Source organism: Sceloporus occidentalis, unplaced genomic scaffold (assembly GCF_023333645.1).
Source record: "Sceloporus occidentalis isolate IW3139 unplaced genomic scaffold, rSceOcc1.0.p SCAF_5, whole genome shotgun sequence".
Lineage (NCBI taxonomy): Eukaryota > Metazoa > Chordata > Lepidosauria > Squamata > Phrynosomatidae > Sceloporus > Sceloporus occidentalis.
Genome location: NW_028316985.1, coordinates 133,542,473 through 133,563,551, shown reverse-complemented (window position 1 = coordinate 133,563,551; position 21,079 = coordinate 133,542,473). Strand labels below are relative to the sequence as shown.

Genomic DNA, 21,079 nt, shown 5'->3' with positions numbered 1-21,079 from the left:
CAGTGATGTGACTTTCTCTCAAGGTCCTGAGAATTTTTGCTTTAAGGGTATTTTCAAACATAAAAAATACATTACTCCTCTACAACCTGGTGCCCTCCAGATGTTGGTGACCATGATGGTTAGATAGAATGGAAACTGACTCATCTGGAGAGTGCTGGGATGGAGAGGGCTGTAGTAAAGCTTTATTGTTTTTGGGGGTTTTTTTTGTATCTTAATATTCCTCAGGTAGGTAGCAGGAGAAACCTCCTATATTTTCACTCAGCCTGCCCTTATATGCCTCTTTGTTCCACTCTCTTACCCATCAGAAGTATTTATGCCCTGTTTCCACTTCAGTACCCAATCCTCACTTAAATATTATGCAGATCTTACAAAACTAGTATTTTGTGCCCATCACTAATAATGCAAGAAGAAGCATGCAGGTTTCCTGAATTTACATAGTACCTTCCAATTGAAGAAACTGGTTTTCTGAGAGCAACATTCTAAGCTCACTGAGTATCTCAGGTGTGGCAGCTAAGTGATAACTGGTTAATTTTGCCGTGCTCAACTGATGTTATTAATAAAACAGTCTCTCTCTTGCTCACACTTTTTACAATGTTTTTAATTGATGATCTTGCCCAGTTACAATATTATCTACCAGTTGTGTGTGGTGGTGGTATTCTTTTTACAGTGATGCTGTGGTGACTGTAGTTGTTGCATCAGGGAAGAGTGGATAAGATGCCTATGCTAGATTGACGCAGTTAGCAAGGGAGGAGTTCGCTTCCTGCAGGTAGTAAGGAGCCAGTTAAGCTGCCCACACCAGAGCATCTTTCCCAGAGTGGCATCCATCTGCTGTTTTCCAGAATATATCATTAGTTGCTGAAGTATAATACACTCACTGGAGCTCTTCCAAGACAATTCACCATTACTCTTATTGGTGCAAATCAAATTAGGAAGTAAATTAGGAAGCAATCATTAAATTGGTGTGTAATGTGAGAAGGCAGTCTTGAGTCCTTCTTAAAATTGCTAACTTTCTGGTTCTTTAACCATTGCCTCTAGAATGTATTGGACTCAGTTGTCTCCGATCAGATCTTCCTACAAAGAAAAGATCTTTGTGCTTCCAGGTTTTTTGATGAGCAATTGTAACAGCTGCAAATCTTGGAACTGGCTCCATTGGCTAAATTGCAACTATTGATTGTCCTAGCCATAAACTGGCTCAACATCATCACAGATCACACCAACTGGTAAATAAATTGTTTCCTTATCTGATCCATATTGCCATTCATATCCCATGTTCCATTAGTTTGTTTTTAATAAGGTGTTTTCCCTCCTGAGTCTGATTTATGATGTGGGAGCTGGCTTGAAAGACCGTTGTAACTCATTGGTACCCTCTTCTATACTTGAAGCAGCTTCACGCAAGACTTTCTGGACAAGTGAAAGAAGGATACTTGATATACTTGTCTTCTTTGGTTCAAGGTGAGGAGGTTCTTGTACTCCAGCTGTCCCTGGAGGGGACCTGAGACCTTGTTGGCTTCCTCCAGCTCGATCATAATTTAAATGATCTCTTTGCGTGTAGCTTGGTGAAGCAGCTCGTATGTCACGAGATGTTTCCCTGGATTTTTCCAAAAGATGTTGCTGAATCAATTTTAAGGCCATTCCAAAAATGTCTTTTGCATGCAAATCCATTGACCAGGGTTTTTCTGAACCATTATCTTGGTGACTTGAGGTTGCAGCCTTGCTTTCAGAATGAAGGGGCTGGCGCATGCTGTTAGTGGTACTTTCCAGCTTATCTTTGATCTCCTGACGTGCCTTTTGGACAACCATGGACATTAGCTTATTGACATAAGAGGAGTCATCTGAGCCTCTTCTTTGACCACTAGAGGTAGCGACCAGTTTGTCAGATGATATAGTATAGGGCTGAGATTTACGAGAACCACTAGCAGGTGTCAGTGCATGCTGAAATCCAATTGCATACTTCTGAAGGTCATTACTTAGCCAACTCACAACATTGAGTTCTTCAGAAGAGCCTTGCTTGAAAAGGCATACTGCACCTTCAGTATTGTTGGGATTGTTCCTCTCGTTGTCTTTTATTACAATAACTTCTTTCTCCTCCAGACTCCCCAGATCAAGTCCACTGTATCCTCTCTGATCTTTATCCTTTACATTCAAGCTGGAGACATCAACAAAACAGATCATTTTACGATCCTGATCTTTCTGTCCTTCAGCGCTGTAATGGTTTACTTTACACACTCCTGCCTGACTGCGTAACCAGTCAATTTGTTGAGCCATCTTTGTTGTGTTAAGATGGAGCTGCACCCAGGGCCATAGAGTGGTGGTGTTTTATTTGAGCAGCTTTGATCCTGCCAGACTCAAGGTGTTGTCTTCTCCCTTAGCTTCCCATGCTCTTCTCTTGGCAGATGGGAATTTCATGTGTGTGAACAACAGGGTTTCTATGACAGCAGTGACATCATAAAGCATCAGCATCACCAAGCAACCACCTGATGCACTTGGGTGGTGCTTTAAGAAGAGCTGGAAAAACCAAAAGTTACACATGCTAGATTCATTCTTTAGGGGTTGTTTCAGGGCTTACACATCATAGTTCTGGAATCTACCTGAAGACTATCTAGTTCAGCTCCTGCCTTAAGGCTAATTGACAGAGATTAATGGGGTGACCTTCTGTTTAAAATCAAAGGTTGCATCCCTTTATTACTTATTGTTATTAAGTAATCTGGAATAACTGGCATCTATGATTCTCACTCTCAGGGATTTAAATTATGTCTAAGTAAGGCTGCTGTTTAGGATCATCCACCTGATGCAATTTTTTTAACTACCAAGGCAAATTAGAATTCCCTCTTTTCTCATTGAATTGAATAGGGAAAGGGGCAGAGTTATTTCTTCACTGTCTTCTAGCTAGTAAATTTCAGATGACCCCCACCCACCCATGACTGTGCCTACTGCTATATGAAACTGATGGATAATGATATGGAAATGTTGGGATAAACCTCATAAATTGTTTTAAATATTTGCTAAAGACTTGTGATTTGCTTGCCTTCAGACATTTTTATAAAAGGCTAAATTGTATTGGCTACAGTTTCTTCCATTAGAGTACATCAGTAGTAGGACAACTGGTACACACGTCAAATTTTCCTTCTGCTCCCAGCTATTAAAACAGAAAAGAGTAATTTGTCTAATTTAATAAACCTGACATTCAAGTCAGTCTATTCACACTTTTTTTTTTAAAAAAAGTTGGCCTTTGTAGTAAAGCAGAGTTGTGTCATTATGATGTATTGAACATTAAGGATAGACAAACATTGAAGGCCTGAATTGGCTTCTTAACAACTTGACATTATGTGTAGCTATTGCTTTGAATCTGTTTGGACAAACATGCCTGCATTTGGATTTGACAAAATAATAGTGGTGGTGGTGGTGGTGGTGGTGGTGGTGGTGATGATGATGATGATGATGATGATGATGATGATGATGATGATGATATAGATGACATAGAGTGCTGAACATGACTTGTAGTTGACTTCATTCAGATGCTAACAAGGTGGAACTGATGCTGATCTAAAAAAGGACACTCTATTCATAGTTACCAAAGATATGGAGAAGAGTGGTGGTGGTGGGAAGTGGGGAGAGATTAAAGGGGGATTTATGACAAGTAATTTTGCCTTGGAATTTTGTATGGGAGCCAAAGCAACCAACACTATACATTAAAACTAAATAGCTAAAACAATCCATTTAAAAAGCATTAATCAGTAGTCCTCTTAAAAACATACATTTTGAATTGATAAAAAGACATTAAAACCTATTATATATTAAAAACTCGCACACCTGTTTCATATCTCAAGCAGTTAGAAGCTGAAGACCTGTTTAAATAAGGTCTTTGCCTGCTGGTGAACAGAGAGCAGCTAGGGGACATAGGCCCTGTACAGACCGACCTAAAATGCCAGCTCGGGAGCGAAGTCGGGCGTCATGTCCAGATGACACATGCCCTGACTCCACCCCAGGGCGCCATGATGCCATGCACTGCTCCACATGGCATGCGGCACCATGGCACTCCTCCGGCGCTGCATCCATATGATGCAGTGCCGAAGGAGCACCATTTAGCCACACCCTTTTGAGAGCGCAAAAAGGAGTTACTTTACGCAGCTCCTTTTCACATCCTCAAAAGGCTGGATTGCGACCATGGCGTGAGGTTGCCGTGGCCTCAATCTGGTGTGAATAGGGGCAGCCTGCAAAGCCCCTAACTGAGCTTCTCTCAAAATAAAATTCCATAGTCTGGGAGCAGCCACCAAAGACTGCTGGACTTTGAAGATGAAACTTATTCCAAAGTACTTGGTTCCATCATGAAAATCTTGTCCTGAAATGGCTAGAACTTCTCAGACCATACATCCACCTCAAGACTGGAGATCTAGCCATAACCTTTGCTGTAAATTCAAAGTTTGGAGGGAGCCCTCAATTGTTAAACAGTTATATCCCCTGCAGTGCATAGCACTATGTAGGCAACTAAAATGCATTATATAGTACCTTTGACAGTAAAGACAACACAATATAGCCTTGCACATTTTGAATCATAATTGTATATAGCAGAATGTTTAAGTATTTAGTTAGTTAGTTTGATCTGAATTTCCGTTCCTACGTATATGTCTGTTAAGCTCTGGCAAACTCTCACCTGACTACTGTCAGTATAGCACACTTTCTTTGTTTCTTCTGTAGCCTTCCTTATTTAGTACATGTTTGGGGGGGGGGGATAACTGAAATTAAAGCTTCCTGTAAGTTTTAAAAAGTATTTGAAGGTACCATGCATTCTCACCCACCTTATTACTGTTTCTGGTTTAGTTAGCAGCAAAAATTGAAAATAGCCATGAATGTAGCTTCTGGGTTTCACAGTGGTAAGGCAGTGAAGTTGGTAACAGGGGAATTAAAGCCCATTATCCTTTTAATGGGCTTCCATTAATGCAACTGGAATGCCTCCTAAAAACGACTTTCACTTGTAGAATATCCTGAGTAAATTCAGCCTTGAGGACATAGCCCAGCATGAAACATGATGGACCTTAGAACCATTCAGCTTTGTGCTGAATTGTGGCCAATATCAGTAACAGTAAACGTGAGATTTGCTTTGTGCTGTAGGTGCCTTCTAAATCTCTTATGCGTGTGTGCGCGCGTGCGTCTTCAAGTCACCTGTCAACTTATGATGACCCCATGAATTTCATAAGGTTTTCTTAAGCAAGGAAGATGGTTTTACCAATTCTTTATAATCTCTTATAATGTTATTACATTAAAACACACTCATAAGATGGCATCCTGTTGGTGAATAATGATGATATTACTCACTTTTTTGGTCATTGTGGAGGTCAGAATTTTCTACTAACCATGCAATGACCAAAATCTTTTCCCAAACCCACAGAGTAATTCCTTTGTTCTCAGAGACCTCCAAAAGATCCCTGGAGCTCCCTTCAGATGTCTCTCACTCTGATCCAGGCTGCAGGAAAAGAGCTGATGCTTGTCTCCTGCTCCCCGTTCTCTCCATTGACCAAGAATTGGCTGGATCTGGGGACTGGTACTGAGAAAAAGTGGGCCATGATGAGGGATTTGAACTAAGAAACTATAATTGCTTATATCTCACAGCTATATCTACTGATGTGGGATTGTGGTCAATTTTTTTTAAATGTATATAAATATTACTGTTTTATTTTGTTTCTGTTTAAAGCACTTACCAGTATACAGTATGTGTGCAATTTGTATTGTGCAGTTCTTGATATGGTCAGCTGACTAATCAATGAACTTGTTGTTGTTTGTGTGCAGAAAAGAATAGTATAGTTTAAAAGAAATAAACATGTGCCCCATTTCTGGATGCATGTGTTTGTTATATACAGTACATGTAACTTTCTTTTTAATTTTTGTGTACCAATTCTTTTAATATTTGCTGCTCCATTGTAGAATTGACATAGGAGCTTATCATTTTGCTTATAAATTTGGCTTACCTCTTCTGGTTTAAATTTCAATTTGGGTTGCATCCTGATCTTATCAGAAGGTTTTTGCCACCGAATTTGCCATCCAAATACAGCCCGGGAGCACCCCCGCTTCCAGGACCTCTCTGACAGCCATTTTCTTAAACTGGAAAACTCCCAGATCTGAAAAGAGTTGAGTGGAGCGCTCCTGGAAGCAGAGGTACACCCGGACTGTATTCAGGTGGCAGCAAATTCTGTGGCAAAAACTTTCTGATAACATCAGGATGCTGCCCGAACTAAAATTTAAACTGGGAGAAGTAAGCCAAATTAACGAGCCAAGCAAGAAGCTCCATAGATACACAATTTATCTGGAAACAAAACAAGATGTATTTATTTCTTGAAATGTTAGGAACTGTACTGTATATACAGTATTAGTGCTCTGATGTTTGGCCTAGTGTTGCCTTGTGGTTTTGTCTGTAGCAGCATAGTTTATCTTGAGAAATATAGCAATTCTTATGTTGAGAAATATCTCAAGGAGGATGGTGAATTTGCATAGGTTTTGGGGTGATTTGCAGTGAGTAGGGATTTTTCACAACAAAAGAACCGCTCCCTGCCCTGTTGAAATGAAGAAAGCTTAAGATAACCAGGAGAGATTTGAATTGTTTTGGTCTAGTAATTTTCCATATGATAGAGCTGTCAGCTTCATTCTGTTTTGGTACTCAGAATAAATTTCTCTGCCCAGAATTCTTTAAATCTAAATGTATGTATGTTGCATCAGACTCCGGTTGGTGATTCTTGAAATTATAGTAGAAATCAGTGTGACCCTCAAGCCTGAAATCTGCCTGTCTCTTAATTATGATCAACTCCAGACATGACTCAGGTATGCTGGAAGGGTGTTATTGAATTGCCATTTGGCTTCTGAATAGGGAAAGGATTTCTCATTGTGTCTTTCACCACAGGCATTAAAATACAGGGTGTCTGAAAATTACCTTTACAATTTCATTTCTGTATAGAATTGAAATTATAATGATAATTTTCAGTCACCTTGTATCTTCAGCTAGCTCTGGCCATCATCTGGCCAGTTGATCATTCTTCATTTCCAGCTGTGTGAGTGAGCCCTAAATTCTATTTAAACAGAGAGGGAAGGAGTCAGTATTGCCAATTTCTGGGGAATTCCCCAGTTTCCGGGTAATAAAAAAAACCTTTCTGAGGAATTTTCAGGTATTAACAATTTGTGGGGGGTTTCCAGGGAATTAAACCTTTCGGTTGGGGAATTAAAAGCCTTTCCATTTATAGGGAATTATTTCACTTCCTGCCTCCCAAAAATGGCCGAAAATGCCTTTCCCACCCAAAAAATGGCTGACTCGGAAGTCGTCCCCCCCCCCCCAAAAAAATGGACAACCCAGAAGTCCCCACCTCCTTTTGCCTTCACATAGTGTTTTGTGGTCCCATGACCCAGAAGTCCCGGCCCTGACCCGGATGTCCTGGGGAATTTGGGGGCGTTTCGAGGATTTTCAGGGGGATTTCTTTCAAGGGTGATTGGCAACACTGGAGGGAGCTAAAACTTTTTAAAACAGGAAACCTATTACTCTACAACAATGAAAATACAGTATATAATAATACAACATGTTCAGGATGTTCAGTTGGAATCAAGATGAACAGAAATAGTCTAGGATATCAAAGATAGCCTTTTCCAAAATGTAGCACATTTTCATTGTTTGAATTGCTCATGGTTCTGGGTGATTGATACCAAAACCACATTCCTGCAGGACTTGCCAGATGTGGATCCAGTCCTGTCAGTTGTGCAACATCACTTATCTACAGTATTAATCATGTAACTGTTCTGCTTAACTCCATCTCTGTTGAAATGCCTGTCTGGGATGACTTTGTATATTTAAAGTAGGCCCTGTGTAGAACTGACTGCTGTTTGTTATGCACAAATGAATAAACATAATGAACTGATGTTCCATGGTTTCAAGGAATACTTATTGTAAATACAAGAGTCATTGTGTTATGGGTCATAGCGCAGGTTACTGTTTTCTTTTCCAAGGAAGACTTGTGAAGAGCTTTCCTGTCCTTGTTTGATTTACAGTTTGCTTTTTCCAAACAGAAGCCTCCAGCTGAGGTTCTTCACTGGCTTTTCTTCCACAGTTTCTTCTAACTGTTACATGTGATAGTCATGCTATATTCAGTGGACCTTGGCCACTTTGTAAAGCATGATCTGTAGTGCATTGTTTATGGCAACGTGCCTTCAGCCTACCACTCTTTTCTGTTTGGTTGTCATCCCACCCGCTCCCATTGTTTGAATGTTATATTGGGTTACCTGGACTGGTTTTCATTATGCACATGCAGGAATTGCTTGACTTCCATTCCTTGGCCCTTTCTCACACTCCAGATGTGGGAAATTTTGTCAATGGAGTGCTTGGAAGCCAGGTGCAAGCATAACTCTTCAAAGCATGTGTTCCCACCTCCTGTCTCTGGTTTAAATTCTCTAGTTCTCTTCCTTTCCCTGTTTTAAATGTGGTTTTGCATTACATCTATACTATCACTGGCTGTAGCTTCATTTAGATATTGCCAGATGTTGTTTGTAAAGCCAGGCAACAGTTAGTTGGTCTGAGCCTGTATCAGCCCGCATATGGCAGTATCGGAAACCATGGTTAGGATACATGTTTACAAGCTACAGATTATGTTTGTTGTGACTTGCTGTTATGCCAGTGCTCATTAATTTCTTTATAATATAATTTTATTAATGAATAAACACACTATTAACTAACAGTAATAACATTAGTGAAACTTAATCCACATATTAAAACAAAAAGAGAAGGAAAAAAATCATAACACAAAGCACCACCATCCCACCCACCCATTCACCACCAGTGTTAAACATACATTTTATTCAAAAAAAACCTCTTAGACTTTCAACCCATTGTACAGAATTGAAGTTCTTCAGAAGTGCACATGCTTTGCCTAGAATTTCACACAGGAAATGTTCTGAGATATTTTTGAATAGTCACTATTTCTTTTTAAAATAGGCAAAATGGGGTGGAGGGTGGGGGGTGCCCATTATCCCAGTATTAAGTTCAATTCTTGCACAGCTAGTCACTCAAATCAACTCCCTGGCATTCTTGTAATCCAAATTCCATTTAGAAGGAATAAAGCTCCAAAAAGAATATTTCATTAAAACATTACTTTAGCATTTATGTGTATTTCTACATATTTTCAGTATGACTGTAGTCAGCCAAACAGGTCTGATGAAATTATTATCTTGGACACAATTTACAAATCCTCAGTAAAATGAATGGGAGCTTTGAAAAGGCTGTCATTTTGTTTCAGTCAGACTCCAATGAATTGCATTCTGCTGGTGAATTATACATGGGTTCCATTACTCAGAGAGTTCTTCCTCCATAAGCATCTTCATCACAAGAGGTTATATATGACAGACTTAATATGGCCTTAACAGAATGGTTTTCGTTAGAGAAGTGAAACATATGTGGCTTTTAGATTTCATTTGTCAAAAAATCCCAGCCTGCAACAATGGCCAGTGGTAAGGAGCTATGAGTATTGTAGTCCAAAATGTCTGATGGGCTACAGCTACCACATCACTCTTTTAGCCTTTGAAGTTGTTATATATGTAAAATTTTTGACAGTTACCTGGCGAGGAAAGAGAAACCATACTATTTTGGGACATTACAGTGAGCCATTGGTATCCGCTGGGGTTTGGTTCCAAATCAATTGATGGCCAAGGCCCATTATATACAGTATATCTGTCTGCTAATAGAAAATTCTGTTGGGCATATCACTTTAACACATCCAAGCCACATTTGAGACTCCACTTGCTAGGCAATTTTTAAGCCAAGATTTTAGAGCTGTCCGATGCACTGTGTGATAATTGTTGGGGCGTAGAGAGACGAGCTGTGTCCCTTCTGACCATGCGCAGAGTTGATGCACATAGGCAGGATGCCTAGAAGAAGATCTGCGAAGAGCAAAGGTTCTGCGAAGCCTCTGAGCTGCACAGCAAATTTCCTCCCACACACAGGCTGCAGCCGTGAGCTCCCAGCTTAACGAAATGAATCTCCAGAGAGCGAGACTTCACTCAACATGAGGGCTTTTAATCTTTGTTGCAAACTATTTACAAAGATTCCACTGAGTATCAGACAGTCCAACAAAGTGCTTTGCCAACCATTGACCACAACAACCCAACAACAGAGATAATCACCTTCTCCCTTATATAGGTAGTCTTCTTGGAAGTCATGTGACAGCCATGCCACCAATGAAACCTGGCTGGTTTCATACCCAGTACCTGTTGCATCAGAATACTACCCATGATGCACTGCTGGCTGACTTCACCTACTGTGCATGTTGCATCAGGCTTCCCATGATGCACAGCTCACCAAATGCTGACTTATGCACCTGCCACTTGAACTGTAGTAATCTCTGCTCCAGTTACTCCTAGTGGCCACATCCATGTCATTTTCAGACCAGTCTGCCACATGGTCCTGACAATAATTTTTATAGATATATATGCAACATAAACTTGAAAGGTATGATGTCTATGTAACCATAACTCTTAAAAAATGTCAACAGCATCTGGAACATTCAGACAATTTTGGACTTTTCTACCTCTGCAACATAGAAACAAGAATGATGAATCTTTCAGTACACCCCATGTCGGGATAAAATTGATCTTAGCTGGAATTAGGCTTTAGTAGAGATGTAGTGGGTACATGGATGTACACATGCATATCATACCTCTTAAGTAGTAAGGTGCATTGTTCTCTGCACAATTACCTAACTCTGTACTGTGAAAGTGGTTTGTTGTCATTATTAACAGCCCATGAGTTAGCCCTTACTCATGGTGACCCTGTGAATGAGACATCTCCAAGCCTCCTTGTCCTCCAGTGATCAACTTAAGTCCTGTGGATTCAGGCCCGTGGCCTCCCTGATTGAGTCTATCCATCTGGCATGTGGTCTTCCTCTTTCTGATGTCTCCTCCCTTCTCTAGCATTATTGTCTGCTTTTAGTAAGTGATGTTTCCTCATGATGTGGCCAAAGCCTCAATTTGATCATTTTGGTCTCCAGGGAAGAGTTCAGGCTTGATTTGTTCAAAGACCCATTTGTTTTGTCTTTTTGGCTGTCCACTGTATCCTCAGGGTTCTTCTCTAGCACCACATCTCAAATGAGTTGGTTTTTCCTCCTATCCACTTTCTTCAGCGTCCACCTCTCATCCATACAAGGTGATGGGAAATACAGTGGCTTGGATGATTCTAACTTTAGTGCTCAGTTGTATACCATTACTTTTTAGGATCTTGTTTAGTTCTTTCGTGGCTTTCCTTCTCATTCCTAATCGTCGTCTTATTTCTAGACTGAAGTCTCTGTTCTGATCAATGTTTGATCCAAGGTATAGAAAATCTTTAACTATTTTAATTTCCTCATTATCTAGGTTGAATTTATATAGATCTTCCATGATCAGCATTTTTTTATGTTCAGCAGCAAGCCTGCCTTTTCACTTTCTTCTTTGATCTTAGTAATTGTTCCAAGTCTCTGATGTTTTCTACTAGCAGGGTGTTAATGTCCATTCCTCCTATCCCCATCTATCCTTCTTCTAAGTCTAAATCTGCTGTTCATATGATATTTTCTGCATATAAGTTGAACAGATATAATGATAAAATGCAGCCTTGCCTGACCACTTTGCCAACTGGGAATCATTCTGTTTCTCAGAGTTCTGTTCTAATAGTAGCCTCTTGTCCTAAGTAGAGATTTCTCATCAAGACTATCAAATGTAGTGACACTCCCATGTCTTTGGAGCAATCTTTTCATGATCCATGCAGTAATATGCTTGTTGTTGTTAACCACACTCAAGTCGATTGCGGGTTCCTTTTGGGGCAGAGGGACACCGCACAGCTTGGCTGCTGCGGCATCCCTCTGCAAGAAAACTAGCCGCCTCCAAGGAGGTATGTACCAGGCTTAAGAAAGATATTTGATGGAATAAATCAATCCTTTAGGCAATATGTGTCCATTTTGGTTATTAACCTGGAGTACAGCATTTTAATTTTAATTGGAAGTACATATTAGCAGTATTCTTCTATGGAACAACAAGGATCAAACCACACATTTCCATAAGATGTACCAAACAATACTTTGTAAAGAGAATCACTTTTTGGCAGTATAAGTTGCAAATACAGGTGGATGGGGACAGGACCACACCAGAGGCAGAGGGTTAAAGCACATCCCCATAATCGGGTCCTGATCTGAATCAAGTCCTCTACACTTACTTTTGAGAAAAGAAGAGGGTGGGAAATCTGCTAGCTGTCTTTAAAGTTAGCATGCCAAATTCATTATTGTGATAATGTTAATTAATTTTATTACAATGTTTTAAAAGATTTATTGTTTTATTCATTATTAGCTGTTGCTAGCTATTTTTAGTAGCAAACATGACAAAAATAGTTTTTTGTTGGTTTTTCAGGCTGTGTGATCATGTTCTGCAAGAGTTTATTTCTGACACTTCACCAGCTGGATGCCAGCCACAGATGCTGGTGAAAGATCAGGAATAAACTGTTTCAGAACACGGCTACATAGCCTGAAAAACCCACAAAAAATTGGATACCGGCAGTGAAAGCCTTCAACTTCACACAACAAAAAATAACAAATAATAATTTTGTTGTCGTTAACTGCCCTTAAGTTGACCTCTACTTGTGGCAAACCTGTGGATGTGACTTCCCCAAGACCCCCTGTACTCCACTCCTCTGCTCAGATCCTGCAGGTACAAAATTAATGCTCTTCTATCTACCTCTACATAAGGCTTTAACCATGTTCAAGGTTTATAATTACACTAAAAGTAACCATGGTTACCACTAAGCCTTTTTGTCAAGGTTTATAGAATAGCTTCAACTCCTAGTTACAGTGGGATCCATGGTGAGGGTGATACACATGTAATGTTTCACCATGGTTAATGGCACTGGAAGGAAGGCAAGGCATAATCTATATAAGAGAGGTAATAAACTAATGGGAGCATCTACCCAAATCAACCTCTGTTGATCTAGGTTGTACATCAGTGATTGGTTTGGGAAAAGTTACTTTTTGGGACTATAATTCCAGGTTATGTCCTGTAAGGGGGGGGGGGGTGTCCTGGGAATAGTAATTTGTCTTCCAGTCTCTAAGATTATCTTATCTGCACTGGACAAAGATGACATTTGTCTCTCTCCCCCCTCTCTTTGACACCAAAATGAATTTTCTTCTAATTACTTTCCTTTTCTGTGTTTTTTTTATTATTATTATTACAGGGACCCCCTAAGAATTCAGCAGTTGCAGAACCAAATCCGACTGGAAAAAGAAGCTTCCCAGCAGCAGCAAGCTGGTTTCCACCAAACTCTGCCCTCATCTCCAACTTTTCCACCTCCACCTTCATTCCAAGAACTTGAGTCCAGCCACTCTGTTGCTTGCACCCCTGTGCAAATGAGTGTTCTCAACTCTCATTCTGCTCCCACCATGCAGTCATCCAGCTCCTTCAACTATGCCCGTCCCAAACAATTCATTGCTGCACAGAACATCAGCCCTGCTTCAAGCTACGTGACACCTTCATCCGGATCTTCCACATCAAGCCTCCCATCCCCTATGTCTCCAACTACTTCACAGAAACAATTTAGCAAAACATCTGTTCCCCCTTTCTCGCAACCATTTTCACCTGAGGGGGAGTACCCATGGTCTCCTTCCCCACCTCCACCACCACCACCTGTTTTTAGTCCAACTTCCACTTTTTCGGTGGCTGATTCCTTTCCACTGCCACCACCACCTCCACCTCCTCTCCCCACCTCTATCCCTTCACCCTCCCGCAGCCTTTCTCCAACATCTAGATTTTCCAACTCTATCCAGTCACCAGCAGCTTTCCTCAGCTCCATGCTACCGTCTCAACCACCTCCAGTCTCTGTTAATGCACTAGGACTTCCAAAGGGTGTCACACCTCCGTAAGTAGAAATAATTGGTAGCCTCCTCAAAAGCTGCATTCCAATCTTTGTTTCACCTTTAAAACCATACTTGTGTTTTTTAATGTCATTAATATAGTATTTCTAATCTTTGGACTGTTATTCTTCATATATTTTATTGTTGTATGTTACCCTTCTTTTGCACTGTGTCAGACTAATTTCCTACTTTTGATCACAGAGGAAGCACACTTATATCTAAAGGAAAAGAAGAATTGCAGTCTGCCAGTAAATCCCAGGCTGGGCACAAGTGATCACTGTGTGTCTTGTGGCCCAGCGGCCATTAGCTTACTACACCTTTTTTTATGGCACTTCCCTCCCATCTGGTCCTGTCCTCCTTCAGTAGCTTTATGGCAACTAATTTGGGACTCGCTCAGAACTTGTAAAACTTACTTTTTTGGACTGTCTGAAAGATTCTGGGAGTTTTCATCCTAAAAAATAACTTTTTTCATGTTCAGGCTTATTGGCCAACTACATCTTCCTGGCCATTATTTTGAAGAAGTCCTGGGTGTGGTCATACATCTAAGTAGGCCCAGTGCCAAGAAACATTCTATGTGTCAAATCTGAAATGGCCAAAAGCCATTCTGAAATGGCCAGAAGCCATCAGTGAGCAGTATCCTGGGTCAGCTGGTGGAACTTATGGTATCTGTCAGAAATAACAGGGAGGCAGTCAAGCCAGCATGGTTTAGTGGTTTTAGTGTTGGGCTATGACTCTCGAGACCATTGCGCGAATACCTGCTCAGCCATGGAAACTCATTGGGTGACCTTGTGTAAGTGACACTCTCTCAGCCTCAGGATAGCCATAGCAAATCCTCTCTGAAGAAACTTCTTGTGAAAACCCCATGATAGGTCTGCCTTAGGGTCACCATAAGGTAGAAACAGCTTGAAGCACACAGCAACAACAACAATAACAACAGTCATGTCAATAATATCATTCCAGTTACCTTTTTTGCAGTTGGGTCAGTTTCTCAGTGCTCTGACCAGAGTTGCACTGACTGTCCCCTCTACTTCTCCTTCAGCCCAGGTCTGCTTCATTTGCCTGAGAACATTCAGCTCTACATGGAGCCTAATAGATTCCTGAAATAATGTATCCAGTTTTTATGTTAAAACAACCAGAATAGCTGCTGCAGATAATAGGTTTACGTGGGGGGTGTATAAAAATTGGTTGAAAGCTGTAATTCTGAAGAAAGAAAGACACGCACACACAAAACTGATTAGCTGATATGAGAACCTGGAGACATCACTGGTGTTTTCAGCCAGCCATAGCTGCAGAAACTGACCTGTTTATCCTTCCTTTGTTGCAAGTATGTAACATGTGGCTATGGAACTACATTGCCACCCAAGGGCTGTTTTTGTGGCCTCTCTAGTTGTCCTGGGTCTCTGAACTGCACTTTTTCTAGCTCCCTAAATAGGTGAATTGCCTCTCCTGGAAGATTCCAAGAAGCAGCAATTTACCTTTTAAATAGGTAGCAGGATGCCCACACAAACACCATTTAACACTTTAAAAAAGAAAAAATACACTTTTTTAAAAAAGCCAGAAGTGGACTTTTGTCTACCTCTGCTTTTTTGACAGTCTGTGTGGCCCCCAGAGAGTCCTAGGAGCTGAAAATTAGTCCTCAGATCTACCTCAGTTGACAAGCCCTGCTTTATTGCTTACTACCACAGTGATTAGAGTGGCTAGATGCAAGAGTTGTGTGGAACAGCTGGGTGGAACAGGGAATTTCAGCAGTTGTAAACTGTGTTCCAAGCTACAGCTAAAGGAATTTCCTCTTCACCTCAATTATTAAAAGTGCAAGACCCATGTCCTCTTCTGCATCTGGTTCCCCTAAGCCTAAGTAGTAACCATGCATTCCCATGGTTCTCTGGCCAGAGCATTAAAAGGACTGTTTCATGTAGCACTTAATCAAGAACAATATTAAGCATTGTGTGGCACCACTATATTAATTCTAATCAATCTGGCAGTGCCTATCCCATGACCAGAACCCATTTGTCATGAGTAAATCCCTGGAACCAAAAGTCCCCTACAGCGTTAATTATATATAAACTTCTTCCATGGCAGTTCTGCTCATGCAGTTGTTTCCTGTTTAGTGCAGGATTGGCTGGAGAGCCCCTAAATTAGTCTTTCAGCTCATCTTCTGGCAGGGAGATAATATACGTTACTCCAGGAGTAGAAATGGTGCAATCTTCAAAAATATGAAATTTCCAGCACTCATACAATTTGCAATATGGGTTAGAGGAGATTGGAGATGAATGCAACAGCCTCTGGAGGGCTACACCATCCCCCCCTCCACCACCCATTTTACTGTTTTCCTCTCCAGGCAGTTTTCTTACTTCGTGCCCACTGATTCTTTTTCTGCACATGTCCCCTTTCCATGCCTCAATTATGAAGCAAATATGTTCAGCAACTGCAGTTTTAGTTCATAGCTTGTAGTTCCACCTCATACTGCTGCCCATACAAGGCCACTTCCTTTCAACAGCTATTGCTGATTTTTAGGAAACTGAAAACAACTGGCAGTAAATACAGGGACCTAAGAAGGAAAACATCAACTTGCAGTAACCCTTGCCACAGTTCCCATGTCAAGGGTCACTGATGTCTGCCATGTCTGAGTCAGTTCCAGTAACATAACCAGAGTATGGAAACATTCTCATTTTGGACTACAGTTGCCAGAATTTGCAGGCAAGGTTGAGTCATTCCAGCTGCCAAGCACTGTGAGTTTTTCCAAAATGAGGAACAGTCATACAGTTATAATAACTCTAGTTATAACTGTAGTTATGGGGGAAAGGGGGTCAGATCCCATACAAAATTCCTTCTGTTGTGGCACTTCTCTTGGGAATTTCTGGTACGATTTGCAACTTTTACAGCCCACTGCAGAGAGTGGCTTTTATCCTGTTGTGAGTGTTTCTGATACAGGCTGCAGTAAATGTCGCATGTCTTTAACAACTTCTTGATTCCATTGGATGCTTCTGTATCCATTGTCTCTGGTGATCCCTTTGATGATATTTGAAAGAGATGTATGACCATTACTTTCATTCCCTCATGACATTTCTGGTTACTAAACTGACCATTTCTTCCACTACCACTCCCTTTTTTATGAGTTTTAGTGCTAAAGTGGCATGGCATTTTAGCAGTAGTACTATAACAAGCCATTTTTTAAAAATTAAATGTATAAGAAAGGGAATATGGAGGGGATTGGCAGGGAACTAGAGGGATACTGCATCGACATCACAGCTTAACTACAATTTAAAAGAAAAGAGAAAAGATTGACAAGAAACATTCAGTGCCAGGGTAGCTCTAAATTCCACTGCAACCAGCAACAAACCAATGCCAAACCCCCAAAATATGTGAGGTGTAGCTGGATATGGGCATGTAAACAACTGTTACAAGCTGTGAAATCTTGAAACAGGGTGCCCTGAAATTTATCAGAATTGTTGGGCAGTCTGGTAAAGCCCTTCTCTACTACACTTGCACCCCCACTGTTGCACTCTAATGAATGAACAGCCATATTAAACATGTTTGTTGACACTTTCTAAGATTCTGCTAATTATGTCTCTTATGTACAGTGTTATATCACAGTATAGCCTAAATCCAAATGCTAGCCCAAGTAAGAGTAAAACAGGAATGGAAATAATACAGCCCTCCATATGTAACTGATTTGCAACTCCCAGCATTCTTCAACATTTGCTATTGTGACTAGGGTTGCTGGGAGTTACAGTCCAACCATATTTGAAAAGCTATCTGATTCTTACTTTGTCCTAAACCCTGTGAATCAATTGCTCAGCAGTAAATCAATACTCATGTAAATCCCATTTATTCAAGGTGTCTATTATAGTTGGCACTAGTACTTGGTTTTACGCCATCAAATCAGTGGGATTTACATAACTTTTGATTTACCATCCAGCCATTGATTTATCAGATGTAATCTAGTTGGGATTAGTAATTAAAGTTTGGCCTATGACCCCAGGCCCCAGCTTTCTTGACACTGGTTGGTATTGGCTACCTCTTAGGAAGTGTAGGTAGTTTAACAACGAATGGTGTTGATTATTTTTGATGCTTAACAAAGAGAAAGCGACCTGTGGACTTTTCATTTATGTCACATTTCTTTTTGACCATTGTCTGGCCTTTCTCTGCACTCTTGCTTGTAAATAGCCCACTGCTGGTCTCATGGTGCCTTTCCAGTCCTCTAACATTGTTTAGCTGTGGCCTATTACTTAAAGGTCAAAAGCTCAGCACAGCTGCCCTTCTCCCTACTGGCTATTTCCAACTGGCACAAAGTCTGGGGAAATAATAGCAAACATGTCCTCCATAATTGCAGTGAAAGTGAAGGAAATAATGGATGAAAACTTCCTATATGCAAGCAGACGAATGGAATTCTTACTCAAGTGAAGCCAAAGAAGACATCTTGATTTCCCATGAAATTAAAGTTTTATAGAGCTCTCAATCAGGACTCAATAACATTTGTTCCCAAACATGTGGCATGGGAACAGGAGCAATAAATATCACATAGACATTTCAACTCAAAGGAGATCCATCTTTGTGAATTAGAGGCCTCTGTAGGCTGTGGATTTGGCTTCACTGTCCAAACCATAATTGTTCAAATGAACAATTTCCAGTTGGCTAGCTTTAAGGTGTGCATTTGCCAGCATATAGGTTTAGCCATTCCAGATTCTTGCATTTATTTTTATTTTTATTTTTTTTAAAAAGGGCATCCAACCAAAATCTGTCTCTCAAAAGTATGTTTGCTGTATATAGTTTTTAAGAAATAACAGCTTGGTTACATAATAAACACCAGCTCAGCCTTAAGCATTTGATTGAAACACAGAAACACATACATAATCAGCATTAAGCATTTGGCTGAAACACACAAAATATAGAGTGTGTTTGAGCAATGATTCCCAACCTTGGATCTTTAGATATTCAACTTTCACAAGCCCCAACTAGTATAGTGATGGATAGTTGTCATACTGGTTCAAAATTGGGAAATGCTATGTTAGAGTAAACATGCACCACTAGTTAGTGGCTTGTGCCAATAAAAACAAGACCTCTTCCCATGGCGGTCATGCTGAGGTGCCAGCAGGATCGTCTGGGCCCACAACAGTGTGTATGGATTGCTTCTTTCACTCCACCTGTGATTCCTTGGCAAAGCTCACTACTTATGTACACACACTGCATAAATACAGAATTGCAACTTGTACCGAAGTTTTATTCTAGTATCAGTTCTTTCCTTTTGACTTTTACTGCTAAAAAAATAGTTAATTTATTAGTGCTCCAGGGAAGCTACAGTTATATATATCTTCTTCGTGGTCTCTGTGAATCACACAAATGGGTTATTCTGTTCCTGCACAGTTAGCTTCGGAACCTTCTTGAAGATATTAAAGGCATTTTGGAGGTAGCCCCTTCTACTCTCCAACTGCCTTTATTAGTCGGTTTCCCACCTAAACCCTCAGTTCCTTTTGTCCGCCGCACTAGCAGCATTTAGGAACTCTTCAGAGATTGGTTTTCTTGTCAGATTTTTAAAAACTTGATTTGACAGGATCAATCTACGTTTTGGTGTTAATTTTTTAATATCGTTGTTCATATTTTAAACAAATGCTATGGTTTTCTAGATAATTGTATACTTAAATGTGAATTTAAATTCTGAGGTGAAGTTGTTTAACCACAGTTTCCCTCGCCTTCAGTTTGCCTCTCCCCCTTTCTGGGGAAATTTTTCTGATGCAACGGTTGCTCACCTCAGTTGCTGTGCTTGGCAGAACTTTTCCTGCCTTTTCTCTTGAGGAAAGGTTTTCAAATAATGCCCGCCTTACTGGCGCACTTGGCAAAGCCCCATTATTCCTGAACAGTTTTTTTTTTAAATGGCACCCGCTTGACTGGCACAATTTTCACCTCTTATCTCTGAGAGAAACTTATAGAATTGCCACCGGCCTTCCTTCCTCACCATGGTCTTCAAGCCCTTCTGCTCATACTGGCATGTTGCAGTAGTTTAATGCTACAGCTTGAGTCGTTCCTCTTAAGCATTAGGGATAACATTATGATGATTTCTGTCATATTGCCTGGTATTTTGCACCAGCTGGCTAGAACTGGACTTTGTGGTTTTTAAAGTCTATTCCAGCTCCACTGCTCCAGGGCCCATTCATGATGGATTGATACCAGGTCACTTCTGCTATACTGTTTGACTATCAGTGCTGGCTGTTCTTGCCATGTCTCAATATCCACAGGACATCACGTCATGGGATACCGTCCCCACAGGGACATCTTTCAACCTGACAATGTGGTATCCCTTCACTTTTACAATGCTGTGACTAATCTTATTGGCATCATACCAGCCACTGTTGTTTTCTTTCTCGTTTTCACCAAGATCTGCATGCTTTGTGCTGATAGCCTGGAACATTACGCTTACGTACAGCATGTCTTGTGTGCCACAACAATTGGATCTTGCGATCTTCTCTCTTTCTTGTCAGAAATGTGTTGTGACTTTATGAGGTAATATTCCTCCTCTCTGGTGTCCACTGTTCTTCCAGGAATCATTGCTGGAGCTCTTCTCCAGTTCGATGTCATTAGGCTCTCTCTCTATGGATGGATTTCCCAACCATCTCATTGTTGAGCACAGATTGTCTTTTTCATTCTCTGAAAGAAGGACATTTAGCCCTAGACTACTTTACATTCTAGGCTGTGTCTGTCACTGCCACAATCTCCAAATCATGGCTTTGAGAGGCTTTATCAGGTCACTGCCTGTTTCCTACTTTCAAGATTCTTTGAAAGACACACCTCAAGTTTGAGGGTTTTGTAAACCCTTCTTTCCTGGATGCCAACGTCCCGGCCTGTGCAGCCTTGCATTGTTGTGAGCCCTTTGCCTTTCATGTTGGATTCAATCCACCTTTTGGATTAGACAATGTCTGTATACCAGACCTTCGTGCTTGGTATCTTCCAATAGCCGCTCACAGTACTGAGATTCCTTATATTCTACACCACTCACCTGTTCGGTGGTTTTGGCATAATCTGCATTGCCAACAAACCTGTGTTATCTAGGTCAGGGTTTTTCCCTGCCCTCAGTTTACACTTGCCATTTATTATGGACCATCAAACTTTACCTACAGTCTGTGCAACATATGGTCAGCTGGCAAGCCTGTTTTTCTACCAATGGGCATGTTTCACCTTCATTGGTGACTGTTCCACTA

The 21,079-nt window shown here is 40.7% G+C and overlaps 2 protein-coding genes across 7 annotated transcripts in view; one reads left to right on the top strand and one right to left on the bottom strand.

Annotated features, from left to right (window-relative positions):
- The window catches only part of LOC149312848 (palladin-like), a 288,974-nt gene that overhangs the window by 220,181 nt on the left and 47,714 nt on the right, over positions 1 to 21,079 (top strand). For all 6 annotated transcript variants that reach the window (XM_089525522.1, XM_089525520.1, XM_089525521.1 and 3 more), the window contains one exon: positions 13,211 to 13,891. In XM_089525522.1, coding sequence (XP_089381648.1) covers positions 13,211 to 13,891 — 681 coding nt within the window. The remainder of the gene's footprint in view (positions 1 to 13,210; positions 13,892 to 21,079) is intronic.
- On the bottom strand, positions 620 to 2,387 carry LOC149312849 (A-kinase anchor protein 4-like). Its single transcript, XM_089525526.1, has one exon. It carries the CDS (start codon positions 2,263 to 2,265, stop codon positions 1,318 to 1,320), a length of 948 nt encoding a protein of 315 aa, XP_089381652.1. The 5' UTR covers positions 2,266 to 2,387; the 3' UTR covers positions 620 to 1,317.

What these genes read in the sequence shown, in the direction of transcription:
- LOC149312849 (XM_089525526.1), bottom strand. Translation starts at nt 2,265, where the DNA reads ATGGCTCAACAAATTGACTGGTTACGCAGTCAGGCAGGAGTGTGTAAA.